This window comes from Aythya ferina (assembly GCF_964211825.1).
Source record: "Aythya ferina genome assembly, chromosome: 1".
Lineage (NCBI taxonomy): Eukaryota > Metazoa > Chordata > Aves > Anseriformes > Anatidae > Aythya > Aythya ferina.
In genome coordinates, this window is record NC_140296.1 from 164,805,282 (window position 1) to 164,822,567 (window position 17,286).

At 33.7% G+C, this 17,286-nt stretch overlaps 1 protein-coding gene across 4 annotated transcripts in view; it reads right to left on the reverse strand.

Annotated features, from left to right (window-relative positions):
- Window positions 1–17,286, reverse strand: part of PTPRQ (protein tyrosine phosphatase receptor type Q) — a 135,990-nt gene that overhangs the window by 84,906 nt on the left and 33,798 nt on the right. For all 4 annotated transcript variants that reach the window (XR_014694410.1, XM_084523870.1, XM_084523869.1 and 1 more), the window contains exons 21-30: window positions 16,835–16,904; window positions 14,297–14,496; window positions 12,762–13,011; window positions 9,390–9,518; window positions 8,492–8,638; window positions 6,843–7,015; window positions 4,460–4,670; window positions 2,465–2,617; window positions 2,166–2,345; window positions 1,303–1,410 (exon numbers count right to left, since the gene is read on the reverse strand). Coding sequence is in view for 3 of the 4 variants with exons in the window: in XM_084523870.1 (XP_084379996.1) it covers window positions 1,303–1,410; window positions 2,166–2,345; window positions 2,465–2,617; window positions 4,460–4,670; window positions 6,843–7,015; window positions 8,492–8,638; window positions 9,390–9,518; window positions 12,762–13,011; window positions 14,297–14,496; window positions 16,835–16,904 (1,621 nt within the window). In the remaining variant the exon portion in view is untranslated. The remainder of the gene's footprint in view (window positions 1–1,302; window positions 1,411–2,165; window positions 2,346–2,464; window positions 2,618–4,459; window positions 4,671–6,842; window positions 7,016–8,491; window positions 8,639–9,389; window positions 9,519–12,761; window positions 13,012–14,296; window positions 14,497–16,834; window positions 16,905–17,286) is intronic.

The following is a 17,286-nucleotide window of genomic DNA, read 5'->3' on the forward strand; positions in this document are numbered from 1 at the left end:
AGTTAAGAGACATGAATCTCAAAACAAATTACCTCAGGAAAACTAAGGAAAACAAAGAACAAGATAAGAGTAATTACACAGAGTTTTATAAAAAGGTAAGAATTATCAGTGATTCTCTCTCTGACTTCCCCTAGGTTTGCATGTATCTCTTACCAATGGATGAACTGTTGTCCTGATACTCAGCTTTGAACAACTTTCTGTTATGTTCAGAGGCAGGGAATTGAAAACTTAAAATTTATTTCTGAGAAAAAAAGATACATAAGTAGGTAATTTTCTGTTCTTGTGATATGCCTTTCTTCTGGAAAAACTAACAGTGTAGAAGGATGCAACCTTTAAAAAAAATTAGTAGCACTTTAAGCTTCACTGTTTAATTTGATATTTCGGTTGGCCGGCTACTCATATCATGTAAACCTCATAAATCTCTATAATTTTTAATCCTTCAATCCTTTGCTCTCTTTTATACCCACTTAATTATTCCTCCTGTATGTAGCATATTTGGCAGCTGTGAGAGATAAATGACAATTTGACAATTACCTTCTTTATTACTTTGATAAAAGTTGGAAATATCTCTTTTCAAACCAGTGAAAGTAAAAACCTGATATAAATGAGGAAAGATTAAGTATTAAACTCATATTGCTGCTTTGTAAATCAAATTCCCAAGTTCTCTTTGCCAATGGCAACTCCAGCTACTGCACCTTCATGTGTGGATAATGTCTTGCAAAGAAGCAAGCCTCAGAAATCTTTATAAGGTAGTATTATACCTTACATTAAAACTATTGATCAGTCTTAAGAGGGCTAAAGCCCTAAACCTGTATAAAAACAAGCACATATAATACCATTAAAAGCTCACTTTATCAGGAGCTCTGTTTATAGACATCAATATGGCTTCTGAATTGGTGAAAGCTGTGGTTTCTAGATGCTTCAGAAACCAACCTAATTTCCATATGATAACCAAGGGGGGGGATTTTGAGTTCCAAAGATAAATGATTATAATTTAGATGGGGTCTAGGGACACACTGTTTTCAGTGAAGGAACCTCAGCTCTGCAGCTTTCCTACCTCACCTCTTGGCCTATCCGAGTTGAAATTAGTGGATTCCTGGTCATGCTGCAGGTTTTATAATTATTTCTAGCACTTACCTGAAAATAAGCTGAATAAAGTCACTGACTGATAAAATAACAATTTCAAGAAACATTGATTTTATTTGTATGCTTTCTTCCCCTCCTTAGTTATGTGTCCAGACTTATGAAGAAGTATAAACCTCAGTACAGAAATCAAATCATCATTGCAATCAGTGTATTTACCATCTTCAGGAGTTCTCACAAAAACATCATTCTCTTCAGACAAAGCACTTTCTCCAACCATGGTAGAGGCTGCAACTCTCATTTTATAATTTGTGTATTTTTTTAAACCTAAAAAAAAAGTAAAAAACAAATTGCTGATAATCCTCCTTGAACATTTCATAGCTTATTTATAAAACTGTTAAAATGGATGCTGTTCTAAGACTTTTTGATATACATTTGCCATCTAAAAGTATAATACCATTTATCTGGGGAGAGTCAAATAAATACTTAGTCAAATCAATAAATTTTGAAATAAGTCAACTAGCTTCAACCCTGTAAATAGCTTTAATTTAGTTGTGAAAACAAGGGATGTGTATGTGTACATACAAGTACGTGTTTTTATTCTATATGAATTACTCTGTTTAGCACAAATAAACTCCCCAAACCCCATTAAGCATGCATTTTCTTCAATTATTATCAAAATTTTCACCTTAAAAGACAAAAATTATTATTAACAGCATACAAATACTGTCTGGGAAGGAGAAATCAAGTCTGAAAAAGTATTATCAATTTAGAAACATTTTCCTGTATGGAAAGAAGAGGCTAAGGAAAAAAAAATAATGGAAAATCCATTTCACAAATTACTACTTGCTACATTATGTGCCTTATGTAGTCCTCTCCTCCATTTCACATTCCCTGTATACCTCTCCACAGCAGACAAGTCTGACAATAGTGTCCCAGCTTTGTTTTCACATGCAGATGTGTTGTGTGTGGATGGGGGAGATTTGATCTATCTGCCTTACAAATGGCTACGTTACATAAAGTTGGCATAAATGATTTTGCATAATATATTTGCAATTATTTTTTATCAAATGACACTGTACCTGTCATAATTAAGCTGTTGTTTGAAGTTGTTGTGTGGAATGCTCTTTTTGTATCCAGCTCCATTGCATAAACGGTATAATGAATAATTTTGCCATTGGGATTTGCTGGAGGGTCCCAACACAGCAAAACAGAGGAGGAGCTAAGATTCTTATATGATATATTTTGCACTGAACTTGGAACTTCAACAAAAACACACACAAAAGAAAAAAAACAGTAAGTAAAAGAAATTATTAAAAATAGAATAAAATTTCAATGAAAGAAGTTATGTATGTTAACTTATTTCTAAGTTACACATTACCTTGCTCATGTGTTCTGACTGTGAGAACAGATGGTGGCCCTTCTCCAATAGCAGTGAAAGCAGACACACTGATTGTGTAGTCCGTGAAAGGTACAAGGCCCTTTATAACATATGACAGCTCTTCAGCCAAAATGTTAATGGCATACTGATTATCTGCAATCAAATGGAGAGAAATAGTTACTTACCTGAAAACCTTTTTTTTTGTTTGTTTTTGCATTCTAAACTCAGTTTGACATGATAACCTTGAACTATTTTACTGCAAAAAGAATCAACTTTCACAGAATCACAGAATTTCCTAGGTTGGAAGAGACCTCAAGGTCATCGAGTCCAACCTCCAACCTAACGCTATTTCATGGCAATTACAAAAATATAAAGAAAATGTTACACAGCATCTCATAATCAAGGAGTGGTTATTATAGGTCCACTTTCACGTGTGCAATCCTTTCTGCTTTTCAGAGGTCTTCTATGAAGTAAGAATAGATTGGCCTATGTGAAAGAACAAATGGGAGTGAACTAAAAACATGATGTGTGCATTGAGAAATATCTCCAAAAAAAAAAAAAAAATTAAAAGAGAGAAATGTCTAGGAACTAGGAAAAAGCAATCTTCCTATACTTCCTAGGAACACTGGAACATAGTTCCGAACACTGGCTCCTAGGCTGTTGATGTTTTTGGATTTATTTATTTATTTATTTTATAATTTAGGAAAAAAATTTAAATTAGGAAAGACAAATTCTCTTCTCTTTACCCTCTCAATTGTGCTGTAACAGCTATACTTGAAATGGCTCCCATCACATATCCCTTCACTCTGGTATTTTTAGCAGAAGAGTTGGGATCAGCAAAATGAAGAAATTATGCATATGTCCACAAAGAGTTTTCAGTGTATCTGTGATAAAGTTCAAAGTTGGCAGCAACCCAACTATGCTAGTCAAAATCCTCCAGTGCAAGGAGCCATTACACCACTGCAATGTGACAAAGTCTGGGTACACATATCTGAGCATCAGGTTAAAAGTTTTGCAAGATCAGCATTAAAATGGAGGCATCTAAAAATCAGCAAGCACTGTTGAAAACTTGGCTGTCAACAACTTTACTGTAACTACTATAATAGTTGTGTACTAGATTACAACAGATGCTGTCTGAAATCAATTTTTCAGCAATATAGACATATTTTAGCAACTGACTAGCTCAAGCTGAATGAGGTGGTAAAAAGAACACTCACATTTTAAGCACCACACGCTTTGTATGACAGAGGAGATCCTTTAGGATTAAAATTGTAAGGAAAAATTCCACTTTAGTTTACATTAATGGATATAATTCAGGTCTTTGATGGTGGTATATATGGAGAAATTCAATGATTTAAAAATGCATTCAGAATATAAAAAATTGACTGTCTACTGTTCAAAACTCTCATTGTAAAAAATGGCAACAGTATCTTAAGCCCCTGCTTGTCAACTATGGCCTGCTTAATGATTTGTAAATATCCATACTTAGAAAAGAAACACTGTTCCATTGATAATACAGAACAAGTGTACACACTAATGACATCACCATGTCATGGGGTCATCTCCACCTGTTTGTCACCCATATAGCAAAGTTGTAACTTTTTGACCTATTTACCTTCACTGACATTTGAAAACCTATTAGTCAAAAGGCTTAGAGAAATCAAGGTCTCTGAAGGGCTTGGAGATATGTTAATCCCTGACAATCACACCTGCTTTGGCAACTGTAATAACTGATTGTCTATGCAGCTTGGCTGATGGCTTTCGGGTGCTCCTTTCACTAGGAAGAAGGTCAGCTGGGTGACAAGGGGCTAGTTCCTGCCTGTGTGGCCTTCCCATTTGCTTCAGAAAGTTATTCAGTAGTAAAAAAATCTGACTCCAGCAAATGACCCATTCATAATTTGCTTGAACCATGTGCTAAAGATCATATTTGGGACAGTGATGGGGGGTCCTTTAGAGAAAAGGAGCAGGCAGAAAAATATATTTAAAATACCTTACCCAAAGCAGAATGTAATTCAGCAGCTCCATTTATAGTAGGCAAATTATCACCAGATACACTAGTAAATACTACTGGGGAAGCTGTCTGAATACTGGAAAACATTTCAGCAGAACCTTCGTATAATTCATTGGCTGTTTCCACTGAATTTGAAATGGGAGAAGGCTTAATGTTTTCATTTATCATGTATGGTTCCAAAGTATCGATCAAATACTAAAAATTAGAAAGATATAAAAAAAAATCACAAGTTTTGTCAACATTATATTATTTAATCCATGTTATATATAGTATATAATTGTGTATTTGTCAACTTTGCAATATTTATACACTATATTGTAATGAATTTTGCAAAACAATATTTCTCATGAAAAAGCTCAGTTGCTAGTAGCTTAACATTTCTGTTCATTTTAAAAATTAAAAACAAAAACAAAAACCCCCAAAACCAACCAACCAAACAAAAAAATACACAACAAAACACAACACCAAATGCATTTTTTTTAATTTCTTAATATTTCTTAATTTATGGATTTACATTGCAATAAAACTGCAATTCTCCCATGTTTTAGAGCAAGGCCTTTAAATTTAATGTTATTATCCTTAGAGATACAATGAAAAGACATATTTGAGTTTGGGAGTTTTCTACGATACATATTCCAAAACAAGGTTGAAGATACAGACAGAAGGTTTCAAATGCTCCTGAAGAAAAAGAATAACAGGTTGATTAGGTTGATCGGAGGAAAAAATATTCCTGTGTGGCCTTTGGGTGAGGGAGAGATGAGAAGGAGATAAGGAGAAAAATAGAAGCCAATGAAATAAAGAGGTGAGGGAAAATAAGTGAGTAAATATGAGGAAAGGGAGAATGAAAGGAAGGCAAAGTCAGTAGGACACCATGGACAAAAGACAAAGTTAGAAAGGGATGGGAGTAGATATAAAGGGAGTAACAACTAATATGAGAGGAACAAAGAAAGCTGAAAAGACAGAGGCTAGAACATACATGTAGGTACAAAATGGTGTGTAAGCACTAGATCATTATGCCCCTTCAGAATCTGGGACATAATCCAGGACTACAGTGTCTCTAAATTGTTCTTCTGTCATCTGTGAATACTCCCCACTTGCACATATGGCCAAATTCACTGCCAGAAAGAGATGCTTTTACAGTGATGTAATTAATACACATTAGCCCTCTCCCTACAGACCCCAGGTGGAAAGACGGCAAAGCAGCTTTTTTAACCACTGTAACTAGGTGGGATTGACCACAGGCAGACATACAGCAACAATCTCACCTAAGTACCAACAGGTAAAACCTATATGCACCTCATTTTCACATACATTTTATAGGAAAATAGTAACCCACATGGAAATATCATTTGCCTCTGAGGCTTTTCCATTTGAGATAACAGCCTTTCATTGCTAAACATTGTTGAGTGCTATTATCAGTGTGTTTCCAACAGCTGAAATCCTGTAGATGCTCTAAAGTGCAGTCAATGGAGTTCCAAATGAGGTAAGGTTTGTTATGATTTTTTTTTTCTTTAATTAGAAAATTATATTCAATAAAGCACATGTGATTCTAAAATAAGAACTCCAAAATAAGGAAATCCCAGCACTAAAACATGTCTGTGCAGATAATTTTCATCTTTTCTGTGTCTTTATAATTAAAGATTGTATCACAGTAGAGTCATATACTTTCACTTTCCAAGGACCCCAGCCTGATTTAATGAATGGATCCTTATCCTCATTTTTTCCCCCTACTCCTTTATATAATGTTTGGCTCCAGGGCTCTATTTAATGTATACCGTTCAACTTGAAAGCAAACTCCTTCACTGAGCTCTGCATTAAGAACTTAGATTATGTGTTAGATCTGTGCTTGGGTGGCTATGTATTGATCTAGGCACCTACATCCATACTCCTACTGTTAGATCTGCTAAGAACTATTATGCTGCAAAGAACTAAAGGGCTAGAAGGGAAAATAAGATTGATGGCTATTGCAACCTGCCTTCAGTAGCCAAGAAATTCTGGATAATTTCTCCAGAAATTATTTGATTTTCATGTAGTACAAATAGCAGTATTGATAAAACAAACAAACAAAAAACAGCCAGAGGAAGAGGGTGGCATGGAGAAGGTGAAGGTGAAATTTAAATGCACTGAGAACTCATCTGTGGTGGTAAATTCCACATTCTGAGTGGAATAAGAATAAGACAGAGGACCAAATTCAATCTAGCAAGGAAATCTGTATCAATATATATATATACTTTATATATATATTTATACTTTATTTTATATTTATACTTTATTTATATTTATATTTATACTTTGTATCAATATACATATATATATATACATATATATATATATATAAAATCAGACAAACAAACAAACACTAAATACCTTATTTTTTCCATTGAGAATAGTGTTTTCCAGAGTCACCTCTGTTTCTTGCACATGCACTTTAACTCTGTACTGGGTAATGATCCCATTTGGTTGTTGTGGCTTCCTCCAAGCAATTTTTATATATGTGGCTTCCACTTCCACTAAATGCAAATCTGATACAGCACCTGGGACTAAATATTCAAGAGGAAAAATGATTTAATTAAACATCTCTGATTAGTACAAGCTTCCTCAGCACTGTAAGCAAAGTACAATAGGGATTTCATCAAATTTTATATCCCTATCTTCTGAGTTGCTCCTGTACAGTTAGAAAGTTACTTCAGATGTTTGTTTTGTCAAGCAAGTAATATTTCTAAAAATATGCACACTTTTTCCACATCTATGATAAGTTATGATATGATATGCATATTAATAAAATCTTTTAAATTTAAATCAGGGTAGCTCTACTCAAGTCAGTGCACTGGAAGTAAGCAGGCCTTCACTTGCTTACTAAGTATGGAATCCTGAGTATATCGACAATGAAAACTTAATTCTAAATTCAATACCATACCAAGAATGAAGTTAAAATCTGAAAAGAAAACATTATGCACGTGATACATCTTGTTCATTTCAGGTTTATAATGACTTTAGTTTCAATTTCTTCTTTAACTATGCAGTACTTTACATAGGACTGCCAGAGTTTCAGAAAAAGTTTTTATTGTATTTATATAATGATAAAAAAATTCCCCTAATATACCACAGAAAAAGATAAAATTGAAATTATTTGCGTATTGAAGGCTTGCATATTCAATGTTAATTTAGACATTAGACAATCCATGTCACTCAAAACAAAACAAAAAATTTGGCTTATAACAGTGATTCTAGACAGAAGATAAGCATTTCTGTACTGAGCTGGGTCATCTCTGGAAAGTGACTCTGAGACCTGACTAAAGCAGATACTTCAGGAACAAATGCATCAGATAATGACAGGTGTTACTCCTGCTGTTACACCTTAATAGGAAGTTTTGCAGCAAGCACTGATGAAGAGATTTTCTGAATTTGTGCTCTCTAACATAAACATAAAGATAACAATGTTGAAGTCAACGATATATTGCATAGCGACTCTCAAATTTTTCTGGTTGAATCCTCAGCTGCAGAGCAGTACTTCTGTACAATCTCACATATATATAAGACAAAACAGCGTTCCTACTGAGCAAAGGACTGTCTCCTGATGAGTGAACTACTGGGAGCCAAAACTCCCAAATCATAGCATAGATGGCTCTGGGGCAGAGCTAACTACTTGGCTTTCCCAGGAAAGGATCTCAGTGTTGCATCTGCCTCAGAGCTGCACTCTGTGAAGGTGGCTACCTTCAAAACTGGTATGAGACCCTGGATTTAGAGAAAATTAGTCAAACAAGATGTTCAGGGTTGAAGAAAGCAGCCGAGGTGTATTTCCGTAGTTATTTCCCTACCACTTGCTGCCATCTAACGACTAGAAGGGTGACCTGCAATTTAATTACCAAATTAAAAAACACTACCATTCAGGTAGAAAATACTTTTATTTTACAATAACACGCCCATTGTTTCTTTTGAACGGTACCTAAAGAGCTTTAAATGAAAAACTGACATCAGTTATTTACAGTCTATTTACTTCATTTATTTAAACTTACCATCTGCAGGAGTGAAAACTGTAAGGCTAGTCTTTGGTCCCACCCCAGCACTTGTCTCTGCACCAACATACACATTATATGTTGTAAATGGTACAAGGTTACGGAATACAAACTTATGTTCTTTTGTGCTGTTATCCAGAATATGTCCTGGAATGAAAAATAAAAATAATCTAGCTCAAATATATAAAAAATCCACCTTTTGCTTATACTGAATATAGCCACTGTCTAGGATGATGAAAAGTGAAGTTTAATTCTGGAAAAGAAAATTTAGTATCAGCCTCATTGGAAATAAGACTGATTGCCTGAAGAAAAAGTAATCAAAGAGGTATAGGTTTTAAGAGGAGGGGTTTTGTTTGTTTATAAATTAATTCAACTTGCTTTTCCTGTATGATCCCATAAAAGCATTAGTATACAGCTCGTTGACTTCTTTAACTATATGTAGTTATGTAAGATCTTAACTATGTCTGAGTTACAAAAAAATATAAAAACACCAAAACAGACTCACATAGTTGATTGTATATTACACAAGGATGAAAATCCTCCAGAAATATTTAACAGAAAGAGGAAAGAGTAAACATAAGTTAAAGAATGTTTTGAATATATAAGCCTCCTAATTAAGCTGTGAGCTTAGCCTGTTGTTTCTCTGAAAGACTGAGGAAAGCTGATTTTCTCCACTCTTAAGAATATCTAAAGCAAATTTAATTGTATACCTATCCTTTTAAGGGAAAATCCTGCCCATTATAAGTTATCTAAGAATTCCTAATGATTTTAATAGAGAAAAGCATAGATAACAATGCTTTCAAATATTCATTATTGACTGGTAGTGACAATAAGAGTGACAGTGTAAGGAAAAAATCACAAAAATATAAATGAAACAAAAACATCAATTCAAACTTACCAGATGGCCCATGCAGCTCAACTCTGTAACCAAATTTTCCTGTTACAATGGTTGGTGGGTCCCACGTCACTGAGAAAGACTTTGCTGTAATGTTGCTCTTGGCAAAATTTTGTGGTGGATCTTCTGGAACTTAAACAATATTGGAAAAAGTCTTTGAACATAAAATAATTGAGATTAGGATTTCCAAGAACCACATATCAGACAATTTAACATTTTAAACATAAACAATAAATGTGCTGAAGGAAAGTTACATTAAAAGCACAGCTCATTAAAATGGCTATTTTTTATTTCATTTATTTTTAGGGTTATGCTTGTGAAAGATATCAAGAGAGCTGGTAGTATGCAAATAATCATTAAAAGATAAAGGGATTCTATCAGGTTTAACATGGACTTTATCATGAAACAGATTATATACAGAAGATGCTCAAATAGTATCGTGATGTTCAGCACTGTAGAGGTCACATTGGTAAGATTTTCTTCCCTGAACATTTTTTAACCCCATATAGAGTACATCACATAGATTTCTGACAGCACAGATATACCTCCTTATCCAAAAATGCAAACCCAGTAATGATTAAAACTGCAAAAACATTTTACATTATATTTTAATGGAATTATTCACATAAATTACATGAATCATAAACTCAAGTGATTATGGAATTCAATCCCTGTCCTTTCTAAGGCATACCTTCCTTTCTAAAGCATACCTTCACAATCTAAAGAGAGATTATCACTGAGATGGAAAACCAAATTCAAAGACAACTAAAGGAGGTACAATTCTTTTCATTCATATAGAGTTAAAATAAACCTGATTTGGAAAAATGCTGCATACCCCCCCCCCAAAAAAAAAATAAAAAAAAAAATTACTGAAACTGCTTGATACAAATTACTATGAAAATCTGGTCTTCATATGTCATATATGAGATTTAAGCCAATGTGGACATTCAAACTGATCCTTCAAAAAATATTCACACAATACCATTAAAAAGTTCTTTTTTTTTTTTTTTTTTTTTTTGTAAAAACAAGTTTCCTAAAATATTGACCACATTAGAGATGGCCGACACATTTTAATTTTTCTGTACAGATGGAAAAGTTAATTTAGACCATTTTTTCAACTGTAGACCATTTTTTCAAGTTCTAAACATTTTTCTCTTTGTAGAAACATCCTCCCTTGACAGCCATCACAGCTGGGTTTTCAGAGAACATGCTGTAATGTAATTCATATTTAAAAGAAAAGCAACTTCTTTAAAGCATTTTAAAATGCATTATTATAAAATCAAAGCCAGAAAGGTACCATCTTTGTCAAGAACATAGGAGAGCTCCAGCATGGCTCTGAAAATTCTGGTTGGAAGGGACAAAAACAATTTTCAGCATTTTAAAAGAAAACATCACTGAGCTATACTATACTATACTATACTATACTATACTATACTATACTATACTATACTATACTATACTATACTATACTATACTATACTATACTATAGGGATATATCATTTTTCTTGTGCTGCCAGATAGGTATGACAACAAATCCATGCCATTTTCTTTTGTGAGCAAAGTGGTATTTGAAACAAATGCACTCTCCATCCCACCATCTGCTAACACGAACTCAATTCCTCTTCCTTCAGCCTCACCTCAAACAATCAAGTCATGTACTGAGATGCAAGGTTTTGGCCATAGGAGAAACTGGCAATTTGGGGTGCTAGCTGGTGTGACTCTAAAGAGATTCTCAAAAGAATAAGACATTTGAAAAAAGGGAAGTGGATTTCAGTAATTGCAGAGAGACTGGATGATGGTGCTTGATATTGGAGGAGGTGGTGGGCTGTTACAGTAATTGCAAAACAACATTCCTAAATCATAGTTTTACTATGTAGGCTATATAGATCAATATCCATTCCAACATATAAAGATATCTTTCACACCAAAACAAAGGAAAGTTAAGTCTGTAAAAATCATGAGGCAAAACATCTATTATTTCATAATGTCTTCCTAACAAATCACCAGCCAATGTTATAATCAGCTTCAGAAAAGTATCCTTAGCATGCACGCATGCAGAACTCACAGGGAAAGATTTTAGCAAGCACCTGAATGTTCATGAGGTAAAGACCCAATACAGGTAGATTCAGAAACTTGCATGCTTCTAAGAGGAAAGACTTACTAAGCTGGTGGCAGGGGTGCTGGTGGGTCACCACCACCCACATAGACCAGTAACCAACTTCCCTTTTCCCAGACCATGCATTAATGGATGAACTCTGGTTGTAAGGATAAGTACTGATAAGGTCCAAAGATCTCTTCGGTTGACACCTTTCTGTGTATTTCTGTGTATTTGGCAGAACCAAGCCCTACAGCATAAGCTTTCCAGTACTTCCCAACATTTTGTTATTACCAGTGCACCTATCTTAGGAAGCTGATAGGATGAAAAATGAACTGGACAGCAGCCCTGCAAATGTTAGAACAGAAACAATCCAAAACTTCATTATCCCCAGACAGAACTGAAAACAAAGGATATTTTAATTCTAGCAAAGCCATTCAAATGAACAGTGCTAGAAGAGAATTACATTTATTTTCATCTGAACAGTACTACGAATTTTGGATATATGAAAGAGTAACAGTAATATCAAACTGAATCAGGCAAAAGCAGGATGTAAAGGAAGTAAAAAAAAAAAAAAAAAAAAAAAAAAAGTAAAAAGAAAGCCAGAACAGCATTCCTTTAGAAACATACATTTTTGGTATGGCTGTATTAATAGTGTTGCCCACTATGTAGGGGCAATTACAAAACTTCTTCTGGATGACCTTCGCTTTCAATTCTAACTTCTGAGTATTGTGAATATTCCAAAAACCAACTTTCCTAGTGATTAGAGATTTCTTTAGCACTGAACAACTTTCCGCAACAGATCCAGACTGAGGAACCATGGGAAAGGAGTTTTCTCTATACTGCTTGTTTTTCCACAAAACCAAAAAAGCTTTAATTTCATTGCTATGTATACAACACATATGCTTTTTGAATACTATACCTGATACCTGTTCCCTTAATTTTTAATTCTCCTTCCATTGTACCATTAATAACTGCAGTTCCTGAATTATCCTTAGTTTTCATAAAATTAAGGAAAAAAAAATAGCTATCCTAGGCATATTTGATTTAACTTTTCACAGGAACTGAACTCCTACCCATCGTATAGTGTTAAATACATTACGTACTCTTTCTGTTGATTTCATCAACTTAAAAATTAGGTAACTGCATGCATCTAAGTGTGTGATACAGATGAAGAAAGAGTCAGACTGAAGTATATTGTAACATAAGTTCAAGTTGATATTTTGCATGTTTTCCTACAAATCTGGGAACTTCCTTTCCTTTTGAAAGCAATATATACCTGATTCTGGTGTCCGGACAATTGCACTATCAATGTAACCTGCTTCAGTGGTAACTGCAGAGACTTCAAAAAGATAGGTGGTATATGGCCTCAGGTTAGTTATAACAAAACTGATCGGTTCATTCCAAACAGAGCTCATTTGACTAGATGCCTCTGTACTTGACGCAACTGTAGTCCTTGAAGGAATTGTGGATTTGCCAAAAGTAGTTGAAGGAGTAGTAGTACTCCACAAAAATGATTCACTGTTATCCTAATAAGACAAAATATGAAATATGATAAACAGAAATTATACAATTGTTAATAAATATAGATCAAGAAAGGCAGACACTCTTTGAAACAAAATCTATTGTAACTGGTTCTTATTTTTATACTTCAATACCCAAATTAGTTTATAATTTCATTAGGTGATATTGCTAGTACATCTTGTTAGTGACAATATTATAGTTTCTGCCCTTATTCCAAAATATTTCAAACATGATTGAACAGAAGCAACTCTTTAGGCTCTATTTAATTATTCACAGATTCAAGTTTTAGCATTTAGACTCTGTCTCTCCAAAAAAAAAAGCCCCCCTAGCAAGGTCTTTCTATGTATATATACATTTCTATGTATATATGTATCATATATGTTGTTTGTGTATACATATATATATAGTGCATATATATGTGTGTATATATATACAAACCACATATATGTAACAGATAAGACCAGACAGGGGTTTCCTGATCCATACTGCCAGCTCTGACAGCTCTGAAAAATTGATAGACATTACAATAATCAATGTTTATGATTCAGTAGTTGGTAGTCTCTCTTTCAGTGTTAAATAAAATCAGCAAAATGTTGTGAGCTTTCACAACGCTTAAAATGATCTTGAAAATAAAATCTGAAACCCAAGTCCTGATAATTTTTGTCATTAAAAACTGCACTTTTCAATAAGTACTAAGTCTAGCATCCCGAAAAAAAAATAAAATAAAATAGGCAATTTAACATCCTACTAATCACAACACTTTGTTCCACATAAAGGAGAAAAGGAGAATAAGGGCTGGAAAAAAGAATTTTCTTCAAGAAATTCTGAAAGGTATGCACTGATTGAAATTCAGGTTGAAATCCAATGTATAGTCAGAATTCTTAAACATTCATTGACAATTTCTGAACAACTTGATCTACAAACATTTTTAGAAAATCACTTTGCTAATTCTAGTTCTTTTTATATTGTTATGAAGAGGGTTTAAATAACGTTGAAATTTGATACACAAAATAGAGCACAACTTATACAAAGCATTATCAAATTATTTATAACAATAAAATATTAACAGTTCTATGTGTCCTCCCTGACCAAAACAATGAATTCTTGATTTTCCAAAGTGAAAAGGTTTTCCTTTACCCATTATATCCTGCCTTGGGCCTAACTTTGTAAAAAAGTTGGAATTGCTTTGAAAAGCAAGCCTCCAAAATTTTTTAGGTCTCAAAATGCAAATTTAAAACAATTTCCTATAGCTTGAGTCTATTTCTAATTTAAAAGGTTTATAGCACTTACATTACATTCTGGTAACCTCCCAGACAGAAGGTCCTCTACTTTAACCAAGACATCTTTCACTACAATTCCACTTCTTGCATGTTTCACACTAATCTTGAAACTAGTTATCTTTCCATTTGGTTGCCGAGGGAGAAACCAGATCAGATTTACAGCTGAATAATTTAAGGCTTCAACTGTGAGATTCACTACTTTACCTGGAGCTTGAAAACAAAACAAACAAAAGCAGTGAGACATACTTTTCTTCTCAGGAAATACTTATTTAAGAAACAAATCTACCATGATCTAAAATGAATTTCATTATCATTTAGTATCCAAGGAACCTATTATATTTCAAAGATTTCTGCTTTCCTGTTTTCATTAAGTAACTTCTAAATAATCATTTAAGCTAAACAAATGAAAGAAAGGTCTGTTTGAATATGTTTTTTCACTCAACTATCCACTCTACTATCATCTATTCAACTCCACTTCCAAGCACTAGAAAAAAATAGCCATTTTTATTATGCCATTTCTAGGTTCTTTACTCTAGAGCAAAGAAATACCAATTCTTCACAAACATACTTAAAGTAGGTGATATGCAATCAAGTACTTTTCTTTCTAGTTTAAGTGATGAATATAATTATAGTAATTAGTTTGGTAAACTTAAAAATATTCTTTGCAGAAGTAACTGATCTACCGTGTCAGAACTAGCAAACAGTTTTATTCTATCTGAAAGAAATTAAAGTATAAATACTGACCTCTTTTTCTCAGTTTAAGAGCATATGACATTATTGGGTGTTCTATTTTACTTTACCTGCATGATCTTTTCAGCTGGATACAGACTTTTGGTAGCTTTAAAAAGTTCAATTTAATTTGAGTATTCACTATTACCACAAAAATTGTGTTCTTTGTATCAATGACAGTTTCCAGGACCTTGTTTCAGAACTTTTTTATTAAGCACAGCACAAAGGAATGGGATTTGGAATCTAAACAAGATTTTTACATGTACATGCTGTCTGAGTTCTGTCAATTCCTTTGAATTAAAGTACTGCAGGTGTCTTTGCCCTGTTTAGATGGCATGGGCAGTAACAGCTCCTGTGACAGCCAGCCTTACTACTGTGAAGAAAAGGGTTATGCTGCCTTAAAAATGTATACATATACAAATGTTCACAATTACAGATCTTCCACTGCTTAACTGAGACAAATCCTCCATGCCTTGTGTTTTACTCTTGCTTAGGACCTGTCGAATTAGGGTCTTATTTCTAGAGTTCTTTTCTAGATCTTGTTTTTTACTCCCCTGGACTACAGCCTTTTTATTTAAACAGTTTTAAACAAAGTTTTATCTTCTGGTTAATTTTACTATTTTAAACTGTATATGTTTATTTTGATTAAGATGTTGGGGTTTCTTTAACCATCACAGGGAGAATTAAACAAAAAAAAAATAGTATCAGTGACACATAACTTTCACCTACAATTTTAACAGACCATCCAATTACATTTAAAACAAGCATTTTTACCCTTATTAAAAATGTGAGCAGAAAGCATAAAAGAGTTAAAAGCTAATGGTTTCATATGAAAAAATGCTAGTGTTGTCCTCTGTCAAATGAGTAAATAGAGCCCACTGAAATCTGGTTTTCTATGACCAATGAATTACAAAGAGTAGTGAAGAAAAATGATTTGCATAGCTCCATCAGGTAAGCTCGCTACCCCTTCTCATATTCAGTTTCATAATTCATTGTGAAATCTCTTGCAGAGTAGTAATTTCCTGCCGTTAACTGAGGTTTGACAGTGCGTAGTTTGCCCTGCTACAGAACCAAATGTGAGTCCTAAAGACAGAGGGACAGTCACCACCATGGCAGCACAAATTCTATATTTCACTGAGACTCATTCATCCCAACATAATTGGCCTGGAGCCAGCTCTTTGGCCAAGGTTCCTGGAGTGCTCCAAAGACCAAGACCACAAATACTAAATTAATTATGGAAATCTAGACTAAAACTGTATCTCTTTTTAGTCTTCAAAAGCATCAAATCAAATTTTCATTTCAGTTATGCCTTTTATTTTTTTTTTCCTTCAGAACTAATAAGTATAAACTTAGTAGAATATATTCTGTGCTGGGCTTAGAAAAGGTACTCGATTCCAGCACTAACCAAATAACAGCTTGACACAAGGAGTCAATATAAGTACTCCCAGTCTCCTAGTACTGCTGCAGGCAATAGCTGATGGATCGGCTTCATAGATCGTAAGAATTTTCGAATATCATAGAAATGAAAATGAAGATAGAAATGAAAATTTTCATAGAAATGAAATTTCGTAATATTTTCATAGAAAGAAAGAAATAGGCTTTGCATATGAGAAACCCTCATATGTGCACACCCTAAATGCTGTTACTAGAAAATAAGACAAAATGCACCTTTTCTAGAGAGTGAGGAAATACGGAAAGAATTGTGATTTTCTTCAAAATGTATCAAAATTTGTTCAAGTATAAATTATGGAATGTCAGGGATATTTTATTTGAACAGATTAGAGCAGCTCTATTTAATGAATAAGTCTATTAAAATTACCACTTTCTGCAGTCTGAAAAAGAAAAGGGTCACTAAATACTCCAAGACCAGCACTGTTCTCAGCAGCAACCTAAAGAAGAAAAAAAAAAAGAAAAAAAAAGAAGTCTAAGTAGAGAACCTATAGGATGTATAGTGTCATGGACCAAACATACAAAAGTTTGCATATGTTAGCTACACACACTGATTAGCTTTGAAAATAAAATTGCACCATTAGCTTTTAGAGATCACTGACACACAGTGACATCATATCAAAATTTTCGAAAACGTTTAAAAAGGACAAATTTTATTATGTGAATAATGCAAGTACTCTACAAACTTCAAGTAGCAGTAATTCACATTTTAAAGGAATATTAATGTCCATGCTTTGAAGCATAATGCTGCCAGTAATTATTTGAAGTTTAGGAAACATCTCACTTGACTGTACATTTTCACAAAATGATCAATAAGGGGTT